Genomic DNA, 12792 nt, shown 5'->3' with positions numbered 1-12792 from the left:
TGATTTGTATTTCCCCGATGGCAAGTGATGCAGAGCATTTTCTCATGTGCATGTTGGCCATGTCCATGTCTTCCTCTGTGAGATTTCTGTTCATGTCTTTTGCCCATTTCATGATTGGATTGTTTGTTTCTTTGCTGTTGAGTATAATAAGTTCTTTACAGATCTGGGAAACTAGCCCTTTATCTGATATGTCATTTGCAAATATCTTCTCCTGTTCTGTAGGTTGTCTTTTAGTTTTGTTGACTGTATACTTTGCTGTGCAGAAGCTTCTTATCTTGATGAAATCCCAATAGTTCATTTTTGCTTTTGTTTCTTTTGCCTTCGTGGATGTATCTTGCAAGAAGTTACTGTGGCTGAGTTCAAAAAGGGTGTTGCCTGTGTTCTCCTCTAGGATTTTGATGGAATCTTGTCTCACATTTAGATCTTTCATCCATTTTGAGTTTATCTTTGTGTATGGTGCAAGAGAGTGGTCTAGTTTCATTCTTCTGCATGTGGATGTCCAATTTTCCCAGCACCATTTATTGAAGAGACTGTCTTTCTTCCAGTGGATAGTCTTTCCTCCTTTATCGAATATTAGTTGACCATAAAGTTCAGGGTCCACTTCTGGGTTCTCTATTCTGTTCCATTGATCTATGTGTCTGTTTTTGTGCCAGTACCACATTGTCTTGATGACCACAGCTTTGTAGTACAACCTGAAATCTGGCATTGTGATGCCCCCAGCTCTGTTTTTTTTTTTTTTAATTCTCCTGGCTATTTAAAAGACCCCTGGGGTCTTTTCTGATTCCACACAAATCTTAACATAATTTGTTCTAACTCTCTGAAGAAAGTCCATGGTATTTTGATAGGGATTGCATCGAACATGTGAATTGCCCTGGGTAACATTGACATTTTCACAATATTAATTCTTCCAATCCAGGAGCATGGAATATTTTTCCATCTTTTTGTGTCTTCCCCAATTTCTTTCAGAAGTGTTCTATAGTTTTTAGGGTATAGATCCTTTACCTCTTTGGTTAGATTTATTCCTAGGTATCTTCTGCTTTTGGGTGCAATTGTAAATGGGATTGACTCCTTAATTTCTCTTTCTTCTGTCTCATTGTTAGTGTATAGAAATGGCGTTGATTTCTGGGCATTGATTTTGTATCCTGCCACGCTACCAAATTGCTGTATGAGTTCTAGCAATCTTGGGGTGGAGGCTTTTGGGTTTTCTATGTAGAGTATCATGTCATCGGCGAAGAGGGAGAGTTTGACTTCTTCTTTGCAAATTTGAATGCCTTTAATGTCTTTTTGTTGTCTGATGGCTGAGGCTAGGACTTCCAGTACTATGTTGAATAGCAGTGGTGAGAGTGGACATCCCTGTCTTGTTCCTGATCTTAGGGGAAAGGCTCCTAGTGTTTCCCCATTGAGAATGATATTTCCTATGGGCTTTTCGTAGATGGCTTTTAAGATGCTGAGGAATGTTCCCTCTATCCCAACACTCTGAAGGGTTTTGATCAGGAATGGATGCTGTATTTAGTCAAATGCTTTCTCTGCATCTAATGAGAGGATCATATGGTTCTTGGTTTTTCTCTTGCTGATATGATGAATCACATTGATGGTTTTACGAGTGTTGAACCAGCCTTGTGTCCCGGGGATAAATCCTACTTGGTCATGGTGAATAATTTTCTTAATGTACTGTTGGATCCTATTGGCTAGTATCTTGTTGAGAATTTTGCATCCATGTTCATCAGGGATATTGGTCTGTAATTCTCCTTTTTGGTGGGGTCTTTAACTGGTTTTGGAATTAAGGTGATGCTGGCCTCATAGAACGAATTTGGAAGTACTCCATCTCTTTTTATCTTTCCAAACAGCTTTAGTAGAATAGGTATGGTTTCTTCTTTAAACGTTTGATAGAATTCCCCTGGGAAGCGATCTGGCCCTGCATTTTTGTGTCTTGGGAGGTTTTTGATGACTGCTTCAATTTCCTCCCTGGTTATTGGCCTGTTCAGGTTTTCTATTTCTTCCTGTTCCAGTTTTGGTTGTTTGTGGCTTTCCAGGAATGTGTCCATTTCTTCTAGATTGCCTAATTTATTGGCGTATAGCTGTTCATAATATGTTTTTAAAATCGTTTGTATTTCCTTGGTGTTGGTAGTGATCTTTCTCATTCATGATTTTATTAATTTGAGTCTTCTCTCTCCTCTTTTTAATAAGACTGGCTAATGGTTTATCTATCTTATTAATTCTTTCAAAGAACCAACAGTTCTGTTGATCTGTTCCACAGTTCTGGTCTCTATTTCATTGAGTTCTGCTCGAATCTTTATTAACTCTCTTCTTTTGCTGGATGTTGGATCTATTTGCTGTTTTTTCTCTAGCTCCTTTAGGTGTAAGGTTAGGTTTTGTATTTGAGTTCTTTCCAGTGTTTGAATGGATGCTTGTATTGCGATGTATTTCCTCCTTAAGACTGCTTTTGCTGCATCCCAAAGATTTTGAACGGTTGTATCTTCATTCTGATTAGTTTCCATGAATCTTTTTAATTCTTCCTTAATTTCCTGGTTGACCCTTTCATCTTTTAGCAGGATGGTCCTTCACCTCCACGTGTTTGAGGTCCTTCCAAACTTCTTGTTGTGATTTAGTTCTAATTTCAAGGCATTATGGTCTGAGAATATCCAGGGGACGATCCCAATCTTTTGGTATCAGTTCAGACCCAATTTGTGACCCAGTATGTTGTCTATTCTGGAGAAACTTCCATGTGCACTTGAGAAGAATGTGTATTCGGTTGAGTTTGGATGTAAAGTTCTGTAGATATCTGTGAAATCCATCTGGTCCAGTGTATCATTTAAAGCTCTCGTTTCTTTGGAGATGTTGTGCTTAGAAGACCTATCAAGGGTAGAAAGAGCTAGATTGAAGTCACCAAGTATAAGTGTATTATTACCTAAGTATTTCTGCACTTTGGTTATTAATTGACTGATATATTTGGCAGCTCCCACATTCGGGGCATATATATTGAGGATTGTTAAGTCCTCTTGTTGGATAGATCCTTTAAGTATGAGATAGTGTCCCTCTTCATCTCTCACTACAGTCTTCCGGGTAAATTTTAGTTTATCTGACATAAGGATGGCTACCCCTGCTTTCTTTTGAGGACCATTCGAATGGTAAATTGTTCTCCAACCTTTTATTTTCAGGCTGTAGGTGTCCTTTTGTCTAAAATGAGGCTCTTGTAGACAGCAAATAGATGGGTCCTGCTTTTTTATCCAGTCTGAAACCCTGCGCCTTTTGATGGGGTCAGTAAGCCCATTCATGTTCAGAGTTACTGTCGAAAGGTATGAGTTTAGTGTCATCATGATATCTATTCAGTCCTTGTTTTTGTGGATTGTTCCACTGAACTTCTTCTTAAAGGGGAATTTTAAGAGTCCCCCTTAAAATTTCTTACAGAGCTGGTTTGGAGGTCACATATTCCTTCAGTTTCTGCCTATCTTGGAAGCTCTTTATCTCTCCTTCCATTTTGAATGAGAGCCTTGCTGGATAAAGTATTCTTGGTTGCATGTTCTTCTCATTTAGGACCCTGAATATATCCTGCCAGCCCTTTCTGGCCTGCCAGGTCTCTGTGGAGAGGTCTGCTGTTACCCTAATACTCCTCCCCATAAAAGTCAGCGATTTCTTATCTCTTGCTGCTTTAAGGATCTTCTCTTTATCTTTGGAATCTGCAAGCTTCACTATTAAATGTGGAGGTGCTGGACGGTTTTTATTGATTTTAGGGGGGGATCTCTCTATGTCCTGGATCTGAATGCCTGTTTCCCTTCCCATATTAGGAAAGTTTTCAGCTAGGATTTGTTCAAATACATATTCTGGCCCTCTGGCCCTTTTCGGCGCCCTCGAGAACCCCAATTAAACGTAGGTTTTTCTTCCTCAGGCTGTCGTTTATTTCCCTTAATCTATCTTCATGGTCTTTTAATTGTTTGTCTCTTTTTTCCTCAGTTTCCCTCTTTGCCATCAACTTGTCTTCTATGTCACTCACTCGTTCTTCCACCTCGTTAAGCCTCGTCGTTAGGACTTTTAGCTTAGATTGCATCTCATTTAATTGATTTTTAGTTTCTGCCTGATTGGATCTAAATTTTGCAGTCGTGAAGTCTCTTGAGTCCTTTATGCTTTTTTCTAGAGCCACCAGTAGCTGTATAATAGTGCTTCTGAATTGGCTTTCTGATACTGAATTGTAATCCAGATTTTGTAACTCTGTGGGAGAGAGGACTGTTTCTGATTGTTTCTTTTGAGGTGAGGTTTTCCTTGTAGTCATTTTGCTCAGTGCAGAGTGGCCAAAAACAAGTTGTATTGGAAAAAAGAGAAAAAGGGAGGAGAGAAAAAGGAAAGAAAAGAGAAAAAGAAAAAAGAAAAAAGAAAAAAAAGAGAAGAAAAAGAGAAAGGAAAAGAAAGAACGGAAAAAAAAGGGGTGGGGGAAGCAAATCAAAAAGCGAAAAAAGAAAAAACAACAACAAACAAACAAAAAACACGGGGATGTATCTTTGTATCTTCCGATTCTGTATACTTTTAGTCCCTTGACTTCCCCTGGAACTGGTCCGTCTCGCTGGTCTTCTGGGGGAGGGGCCTGCTGTGCTGATTCTCAGGTGTTGGCACTTGGGGGAGCTGCTCTGCCCCTGCCTGGTGCAGGGCTCCGTGGGGGTTGTTCACCCCGTGAGGCCCCGGGAGGAAGCCACAGTGGCGGGGGCAGCTCTGGGACCCTGGAGTCAGCCCCCGCAGTAGCTCCGGGGCTCTCCGTCTGCAGGGCCTGGGGGCTCCCGGGCGGGGCCGCTGATCTCCTCAGGTCGGGGCAGGAGCGTCCTCGCTGTCCTGGGCCCTCCCGGCCTCTGCCTGTCCCGGGGGAGGCCGGATCCTGGGCTGTGTCCCGGCGCCCTGTGCTCCGGGGCCTGCGCTGTTGGGTTCGCGCTCCCGCCCCGCAGCCCCCTCCGCGGAGCCGCCGCCCGAGCCCCTCCGAGCTGTTCCCGGAGCCGCGCCGCCCCCTCCGCGGAGCTTCTTCCTCCGCCCGAGCCGCCGTCGCTGAGCTGCTCCCGCCCCGCAGCCCCCTCCGCGGAGCCGCCGCCCGAGCCCCTCCGAGCTGTTCCCGGAGCCGCGCAGCCCCCTCCGCGGAGCTTCTTCCTCCGCCCGAGCCGCCGTCGCTGAGCTGCTCCCGGAGCCGCGCAGCCCCCTCCGCGGAGCCGCCGCCCAAGCCCCTCCGAGCTGCTCCGGGTCCCGCCGAGCGCTGCAGCCCTTAGGGAGCTCGGGGCATCTCCCGGGTCGCAGGTGCCTGTTACTGCCCCAGGGAGCCCGAGGGCATCCCCGCCCTCCTGGGTCCTGCTCCACCTCCCTGCGGGCCCCTTTCCGCGGGAAGGTCGGTGCAGCTCCTGCTCCTCCGGGACGGGGCTCTCCTGTCCTGGGGACACTCGCCCCGGCCTCAGCCCGGCTCCTCGGGCCCCTCCCCCTCGGAGGCCTTTTGTGTCTTTATTTCTTTTTCCCCGTCTTCCTACCTGATAGAAGCGCGAACTCTTCTCACTGTAGCGTTCCGGCTGGTCTCTCTTTAAATCTCAGGCCGAATTCGTAGATTTTCAGGATGATTGGAAGGTTTTCTAGGTAATTTGGTGGGGACAGGTGACCTGGGGACCCTCCTCTCCCGCCATCTTCCCCTCCTCCCAGATCAGCTGTTTGTTAATGGGCAGACCCTGCTTTAGATACTAAGAGATGGATTTGAAAACACAAAACTTAATGTTCAGACTTGTGCATAATTTGTCATTGATGAAATGCACTGTGATGATGAGACTGGGGTTTTTTCTTTTGGGTCTCCACAGGACGTGGCCTTCTCACTTGCTTCCCAGGCGCGTAAAACTCACGGACACATTTTTAGTTTGCGGCTTTTACCTGCCTCGACTGACTTTATGTTAGTTCATTGCCTATTTCTGTGGCTCATCTTTTCTCATTCAATTTTCCTTTTAAACAGAATTTATAATTTTTACTATTTAAATTGAATCCACCTTTCCAAACACTGGTTAGTTTTTCAACTGTGGTGCCATTTGTAATGTTTCATTCCACCCTGACTTTGCTAGTCCCACTTGCAATCCTGAAAAGAACAGGAAAAGAAAAATCCTTACAATCATTTTAGAATTTACACCAATGAACTATTAAAACACGTTCTCAGTTAACTGTATGGCAACTGTGTTATTTGGCCTATAAAATGACAGCCCTTAGATCCTTTCCAAACCTGCAAATAAGATGGTAGTGTCTATTTCTTTTTTTTCATAATAATTTAAAAAATTTTTAATTGGAGTTCAATTTGCCAACATATAGCATAACACCCAGTGCTCATCCTGCCAAGTGCCCCCCTCAGTGCCCATCAACCAGTCACCCCAACTCCCTGCTCACCTCCCTTTTCACTACCCCTTGTTCATTTCCCAGAGTTAGGTGTCTCTCATATTTTGTCACCCTTACTGATATTTTCACTCATTTTCTCTCCTTTCCTCTTTATTCTCTTTCACTAATTTTTATATTCCCCAAATGAATGACCATATAATGTTTGTCCTTCTCAGATTGACTTATTGTACTCAGCATAATACCCTCCAGGGCCCTCCATGTCAAAGCAAATGGTGGGTATTTGTCATTTCTAATGGCTGAGGAATATTCCATTGTATACATAGACCACAGCTTCTTTATCCATCATCTTTCGATGGACACCGAGGCTCCTTCCGCAGTTTGGTTATTGTGGACGTTGTTGCTATAAACATCGGGATGCAGGTGTCTTGGTGTTTTACTGCATCTGTATCTTTGGGGTAAATCCTCAGTAGTGCAATTGCGGGGTCCTAGGGAAGATCTATTTTTAACTCTTTGAGGAACCTTCACACAGTTTTCCAGAGTGGCTGCACCAGTTCACATTCAACAGTGCAAGAGAGTTCCCCTTTCTCCACATCCTCTCCAACATTTGTTGTTTCCTGTCTTGTTAATTTTCCCCATTCTCATTGGTGTGAGGTGGTATCTCATGGTGGTTTTGATTTGTATTTCCCTGATGGCCAGTGGTGCGGAGAATTTTCTCATATGCTTGTTGGCCATGTCTATGTCTTCCTCTGTGAGATTTCTGTTCATGTCTTTTGTCCATTTCATGATTGGGTTGTTTCTTTGGTGTTGAGTTTAATAAGTTCTTTATAGATCTTGGATACTAACCCTTTATCTGATAGGTCATTTGCAAATAACTTCTCCCATTCTGTAGGTTGGTTTTTAGTTTTATTGAATGTTTCTTTTGCTGTGCAGGAGATTTTTATCTTGATGAAGTCCCAATAATTCATTTTTGCTTTTGTTTCCCTTGCCTTCATAGATGTATCTTGCAAGAGGTTGCTGTGGCCAAGTTCAAAAAGGTTATTGCCTGTGTCCTCTAGGATTTTGATGGAATCTTGTCTCACATTTAGATCTTTCATCCATTTTGAGTTTATCTTTGTGTCTGGTGTAAGAGAATGGTCCAGTTTCATTCTTCTGCATGTGGATGTCCAATTTTCCCAGCACCACTTATTGAAGAGCCCTTTTTCCAGTGGATAGTCTTTCCTGCTTTGTCGAATATTAGTTGACCATAAAGTTGAGGGTCCACTTCTGGATTCTCTATTCTGTTCCATTGATCTATGTGTGTTTTTGTGCCAGTACCACAGTCAGAGAGTTAATAAAGATTCAAGCAGAACCCAATGAAATAGAGACAAGAAGAACTATGAAACAGATCAACAAAATCAGGAGTTGGTTCTTTGAAAGAATTAACAAGATAGATAAGCCATTAGCCAGCCTTACTAAAAAGACAAAAGACTCAAATTAATAAAATCATAAATGAAAAAGGAGAGATCACCACCAATACCAAGGAGATACAAATGATTTTACAAACTTCGTATGAGCAGCTATATGCCAATAAATTAGGCAATCTAAAAGAAATGGATGCATTTCTGGAAAACCACAAATTACCAAAACTGGAACAGGAAGAAATAGGAAACCTGAACAGGCTGATAACTAGGGAGGAAGTTGAAGCAGTCATCAAAAACGTCCCAAGACACAACAGTCCAGGGCCAGACGGCTTCCCAGGGGAATTCTATCAAACGTTTAAAGAAGAAACCATACCTATTCTACTAAAGCTGTTCTAAAGGATAGAAAGGGATGGATTACTTCCAAACTCATATTATGAGGCCAGCATCACCTTGATTCCAAAACCAAAGACCGCACCAAAAAGGAGAATTATAGACCAATATCCCTGATGAACACAGGTGCAAAAATTCTCAACAAGATAGTAGCCAATAGGATCCAACAGTACATTAAGAAGATTATTCACCATTACCAAGTGGGATTTATCCCCAGGATGCAAGGCTGGATCAACACTCATAAGGCACTCAATGTGAGTGATCATATCAACACGAGAAAAAACAAGAACTATATTATCCTCTCAATAGATGCAGAGAAAGCATTTGACAAAATACAGCATCCATTCCTGATCAAAACTCTTCAGAGTGTAGGGATAGAGGGAACATTCCTCAGCATCTTAAAAGCCATCTACGAAAAGCCCACAGCAAATAAAATTCTCAATGGGGAAACACTGGAAGCCTTTCCCCTAAGATCAGGGACACGACAGGGATGTCTACTCTCACCACTGCTATTCAACATAGTACTGGAAGTCCTAGCCTCAGCCTTCAGACAACAAAAGGAAATAAAAGGCATTCAAATTGGCAAAGAAAAGTGAAACTCTCCCTCTTCGCCGATGACATGCTACCGTACATAGAAAACCCAAAAGACTCCACCCCAAGATTGCTAGAACTCATACAGCAATTCAGCAATATGGCAGGATACAAAATCAATGCCCAGAAATCAATGGCATTTCTATACACTAACAATGAGACTGAAGAAAGAGAAATTAAGGAGTCAATCCCATTTACAATTGCACCCAAAAGCAGAAGATACCTAGGAATAAACCTAACCAAAGAGGTAAAGGATCTATACCCTAAAAACTATAGAACACTTCTGAAAGAAATTGAGGAAGACACAAAGAGATGGAAAAATATTCCATGCTCCTGGATTGGCAGAATTAATATTCTGAAAATGTCAATGTTACCCAGGGCAATTTACATGTTCGATGCAATCCCTATCAAAATACCATGGACTTTCTTCAGACTGTTGGAACAAATCATCTTAAGATTTGTGTGGAATCAGAAAAGACCCCGAATAGCCAGGGGAATATTAAAAAAGAAAACCATAGCTGGGGACATCAGAAAGCCAGATTTCAGGTTGTACTACAAAGCTGTGGTAGTGTCTGTTTCTTCATTCCAAGGGTTATGTTATCATCTTGAGTGTAACACCACATAGAGGTTATGTGAGCTGGGAATGACAGTGCTCTAATTTAGGAGGTACTACAAAAATATTTGTTGACTGAATGAATGATTATGCTCACATATGAGAGTTTTTTGGGTATAATGAAATATAGTTAATTAGAAATTTGGTCTGGTTTTGAGTGATGTATAATCAAAAGACCTTATTAGGACTTTGGGGTGATTTCGATGAATATATAATCAAATAACAATGATTATGGATAGTAAAATAGTGATGAGATATTAATTTACTGTCTTATCACTCAACCAATTCATGTCTAAAAGGACTGAATGATGTATATTGCTGATATCAGAGATAGAGCCCATTTTTCTTTCAACAGAGAAGTTACACTAGATTTTCTGAGAAAGGGTGATAACACTTTTGAAGCTAACCACTGCTACTATTACAGATTTTCATATAAAATGTATTTTTTATTCTTAATTCTAAAAAACATTATACTGATAATATATTCAATTTTAAATATATATATTCAAAAGCCTTCTCTAAAAATCTTTCTCAAAATTATTTATTACATACTTAATACTCTTAAGTGTGTTTCTACAAAAGAGAAATCTTGTACCTTCATATTTGTTGAGAAAGTGCCATCTGAAACAGTGAATAGACGTTGCCATCCAATACCAGTTTTCATGACCTTGTTTTTTTTTTTTTTTTTTACCTACCCTCTCACAGCAGTGATCAGCTCGAGTGCATGTAATGAAGGCAAACAAGACGCAGGTGACTGAGTTTGTTCTCACAGGACTTACAGATCATCCAGGACTGCAGGTCCTGTTCCTGGTGTTCTTGGTCATCTACCTCACCACCATGGTGGGCAACCTGGCACTGATTTTTCTCATCTGGAAGGACCCCCATCTTCACACACCCATGTACTTATTCCTTGGCAGTTTGGCCCTCGCAGATGCTTGTTCCTCATCTTCTGTGACTCCCAAGATGCTAATGAACTTTTTATCTAAGAATCATATGATATCGCACTTTGAATGCATCATTCAATTTTATATTTTTGCTTCCAGTGCCACCATAGAGTGTTTCCTCCTGGTAGTGATGGCCTATGACCACTACCGTAGCCTTATGCAACCCTTTGCGTTATCCAGTGGTGATGTCCAACAGGCTCTGTGCTCGGTTGATAAGTTTGTCTTATGTAATTGGTTTTCTGCATCCCACAATTCATGTAGGATTATTATTTAGATTAACTTTCTGCAGATCCAATATAGTACATCATTTCTACTGTGAAATGTTGCCACTATATACAATTTCTTGCACTAACCCATCTATTAATGCATTGGTGCTTTTTATTTTTGCTATTTTTATACAGGCTTTTACTTTTATGACCATCATAGTGTCATATACCCGGGTCCTCTTTGCCATCCTGAGAAAGAAGTCTGAAAAGGGCAGGAGCAAAGCCTTCTCCACGTGCAGCACCCACCTGCTCTCTGTCTCCTTGTTCTATGGCACCCTCTTCTTCATGTATGTGCGTCCTGGGTCTGGCCCAGATCAATATCAGGATAAAATGTCTTCACTGTTCTATACAATCATCATCCCCCTGCTAAACCCCTTTATTTATAGCCCAAGAAACAAGGAAGTTTTAGGTGCACTGAGAAAAATTACAAAGAAATAAACATTTCTCTGGAAAGCTTTTGTTATTCTTTAGAGTTTACCCTGTTAAAAAAAGCATAATGTGTCCTTGGGTCTTGCACATAGTAGGGCTTTAATATGTACTTGTTAAGTGAATGAATAAAGAATTTAGAGTAGATAGACTTGTCTTCATCTTAAGGTCTGGTGATCATCAAAATAATAAATAAGCATGATAAGGACAGACTCCACTTTGTGTTTTTTTAAATCCATCTTCAAGGATGAAACTGAAGTGAAATCTTTAAATTACTATGACTTTGTAACATGCATGAGCTCTGTGTTTCCAGATACACACACTTTAAAATTCTTATGAACTTACTGTTTTTTAAAGGAAGACTCAATCTGTGTAAACCTTTTGTTTTAAAAAGTTCTCATGGCCTTTTAAATAATTCTCAAGCAAGTAACTTTTCAAATACCTTCTCGAGTATTTATAATCATCCAAACAATCTGTACACCAGAGTAATATTGCTAGACTGAATATGACAGTATATAACCTCATGAGGCATTTAAAATGAACATTTTTACAAGGTTTAAAATTATGTTGAAAATTATATTTGCATTGCAATCATTGCAAGGTATAAAAATTTAACAGTTATATATAGAAGAGAAAGTAATTTTCCTGCCATGTAATGAAAAGTTCTGAGGTCTTTAAAAACTTCCACTTTTCCTAACAAATGTTTTTCCTTCATTCTTAGAGTCCCATATTTCAAACAGGTATTTTATTTATGTTGGACAGTCTCTATTCTTGTCCATACTGTCATGTAGTATAATCAACTCACTGGATGTCACCTGAGCTATTATGAAGTGCCTACTAGGTACATACTTTATTCAGTTGGAGTGCATAGCCTCTATAGAACATTTACAACTGGTTTAGTTAAGCAGGAGAGGGGCCAATGATGTGGACATTTTTCACTTGAGGTTTTCATTCTTAAAGTTTAATGTGCATGAGCCAATGGATATTGGCTTCAGTAGATCACTGGTAGGTGTGAGATTCTGTACTATTCACAAGTAGCCCAGCTCTAGCAGGCAGGCCTGGACTACATATTGAAAGACAAAGCACTAAAATTGCTCAAACATTCATGATGATTACTTTAGATTCTGAAGTTTGATTTCTTAATAGGAAAGCCTACCCGCTCTCATCTGAATATTTCTGTCCTCCCCAAATTCGTATTTTAAAATCCTGATCCCCAAAGATGATGATATGAGAAGGAAGGGCCTGTGGAAGTTGTTAAGTCATGTGGTGGAGCCATCATGAATGGGACAGTCCCTTATAAAAGAGGCTCCAGAGAGATCCCAAACCTCTTCTTCCATGTGAGGACAAGGGAAAAGACACTGAATATGAATCAGGATGAGGATCTGCGACAATGCTGATACCTTGACCTTGGACTTCCAGCCTTCAGAACTGTGAGAAATAAATTTCTGTTGTAGAGAAGCCAGCCAGTCTGTGATATGTTGTTACAGCAGCCTGGATGGACTGAGGCACTACCTCATATTTAAATATTACCTTCAAGACTTTTACAATGTATTCATCTGGTTCATCTGAATCATTTTAATTGATTCTTTCAGTCACTTTAGAAAAATGGAAGGTAGGTGTCATTTCTTCCCTTTATAAGTGTTGCAGCCAGGACTAATGGCAAAAGCACAGTGTGTCATATCAGAAGATCTGTTCTTTTATTCCTGAGTCTTAGATGAAGCTAAAAGTGATGATAACCTTCATTAAATCTTCTAGGTCATACAGAGAAGAAAACAATGGGTGTTTGATGATATTTAAATGAGAAGTGCCTTAATTTTTTCATTTGGATAAAG

At 40.9% G+C, this 12792-nt stretch overlaps 1 protein-coding gene across 1 annotated transcript; it reads left to right on the top strand.

The window, feature by feature from the left end:
- Nucleotides 1–10050: 10050 nt before the first annotated feature.
- Nucleotides 10051–10972, top strand: LOC121471325 (olfactory receptor 5AC1-like). The gene is given in 2 exon segments (XM_041721920.1): nucleotides 10051–10416; nucleotides 10418–10972. Coding segments are annotated over 2 exon segments (918 nt in total). The 5' UTR covers nucleotides 10051–10053.
- The last annotated feature ends 1820 nt before the right edge of the window (nucleotides 10973–12792 follow it).

The sequence above is a fragment of the Vulpes lagopus genome, chromosome 1 (genome assembly GCF_018345385.1).
Source record: "Vulpes lagopus strain Blue_001 chromosome 1, ASM1834538v1, whole genome shotgun sequence".
Classification (NCBI taxonomy): domain Eukaryota; kingdom Metazoa; phylum Chordata; class Mammalia; order Carnivora; family Canidae; genus Vulpes; species Vulpes lagopus.
This window is presented reverse-complemented; position numbering and strand designations above follow the sequence as displayed.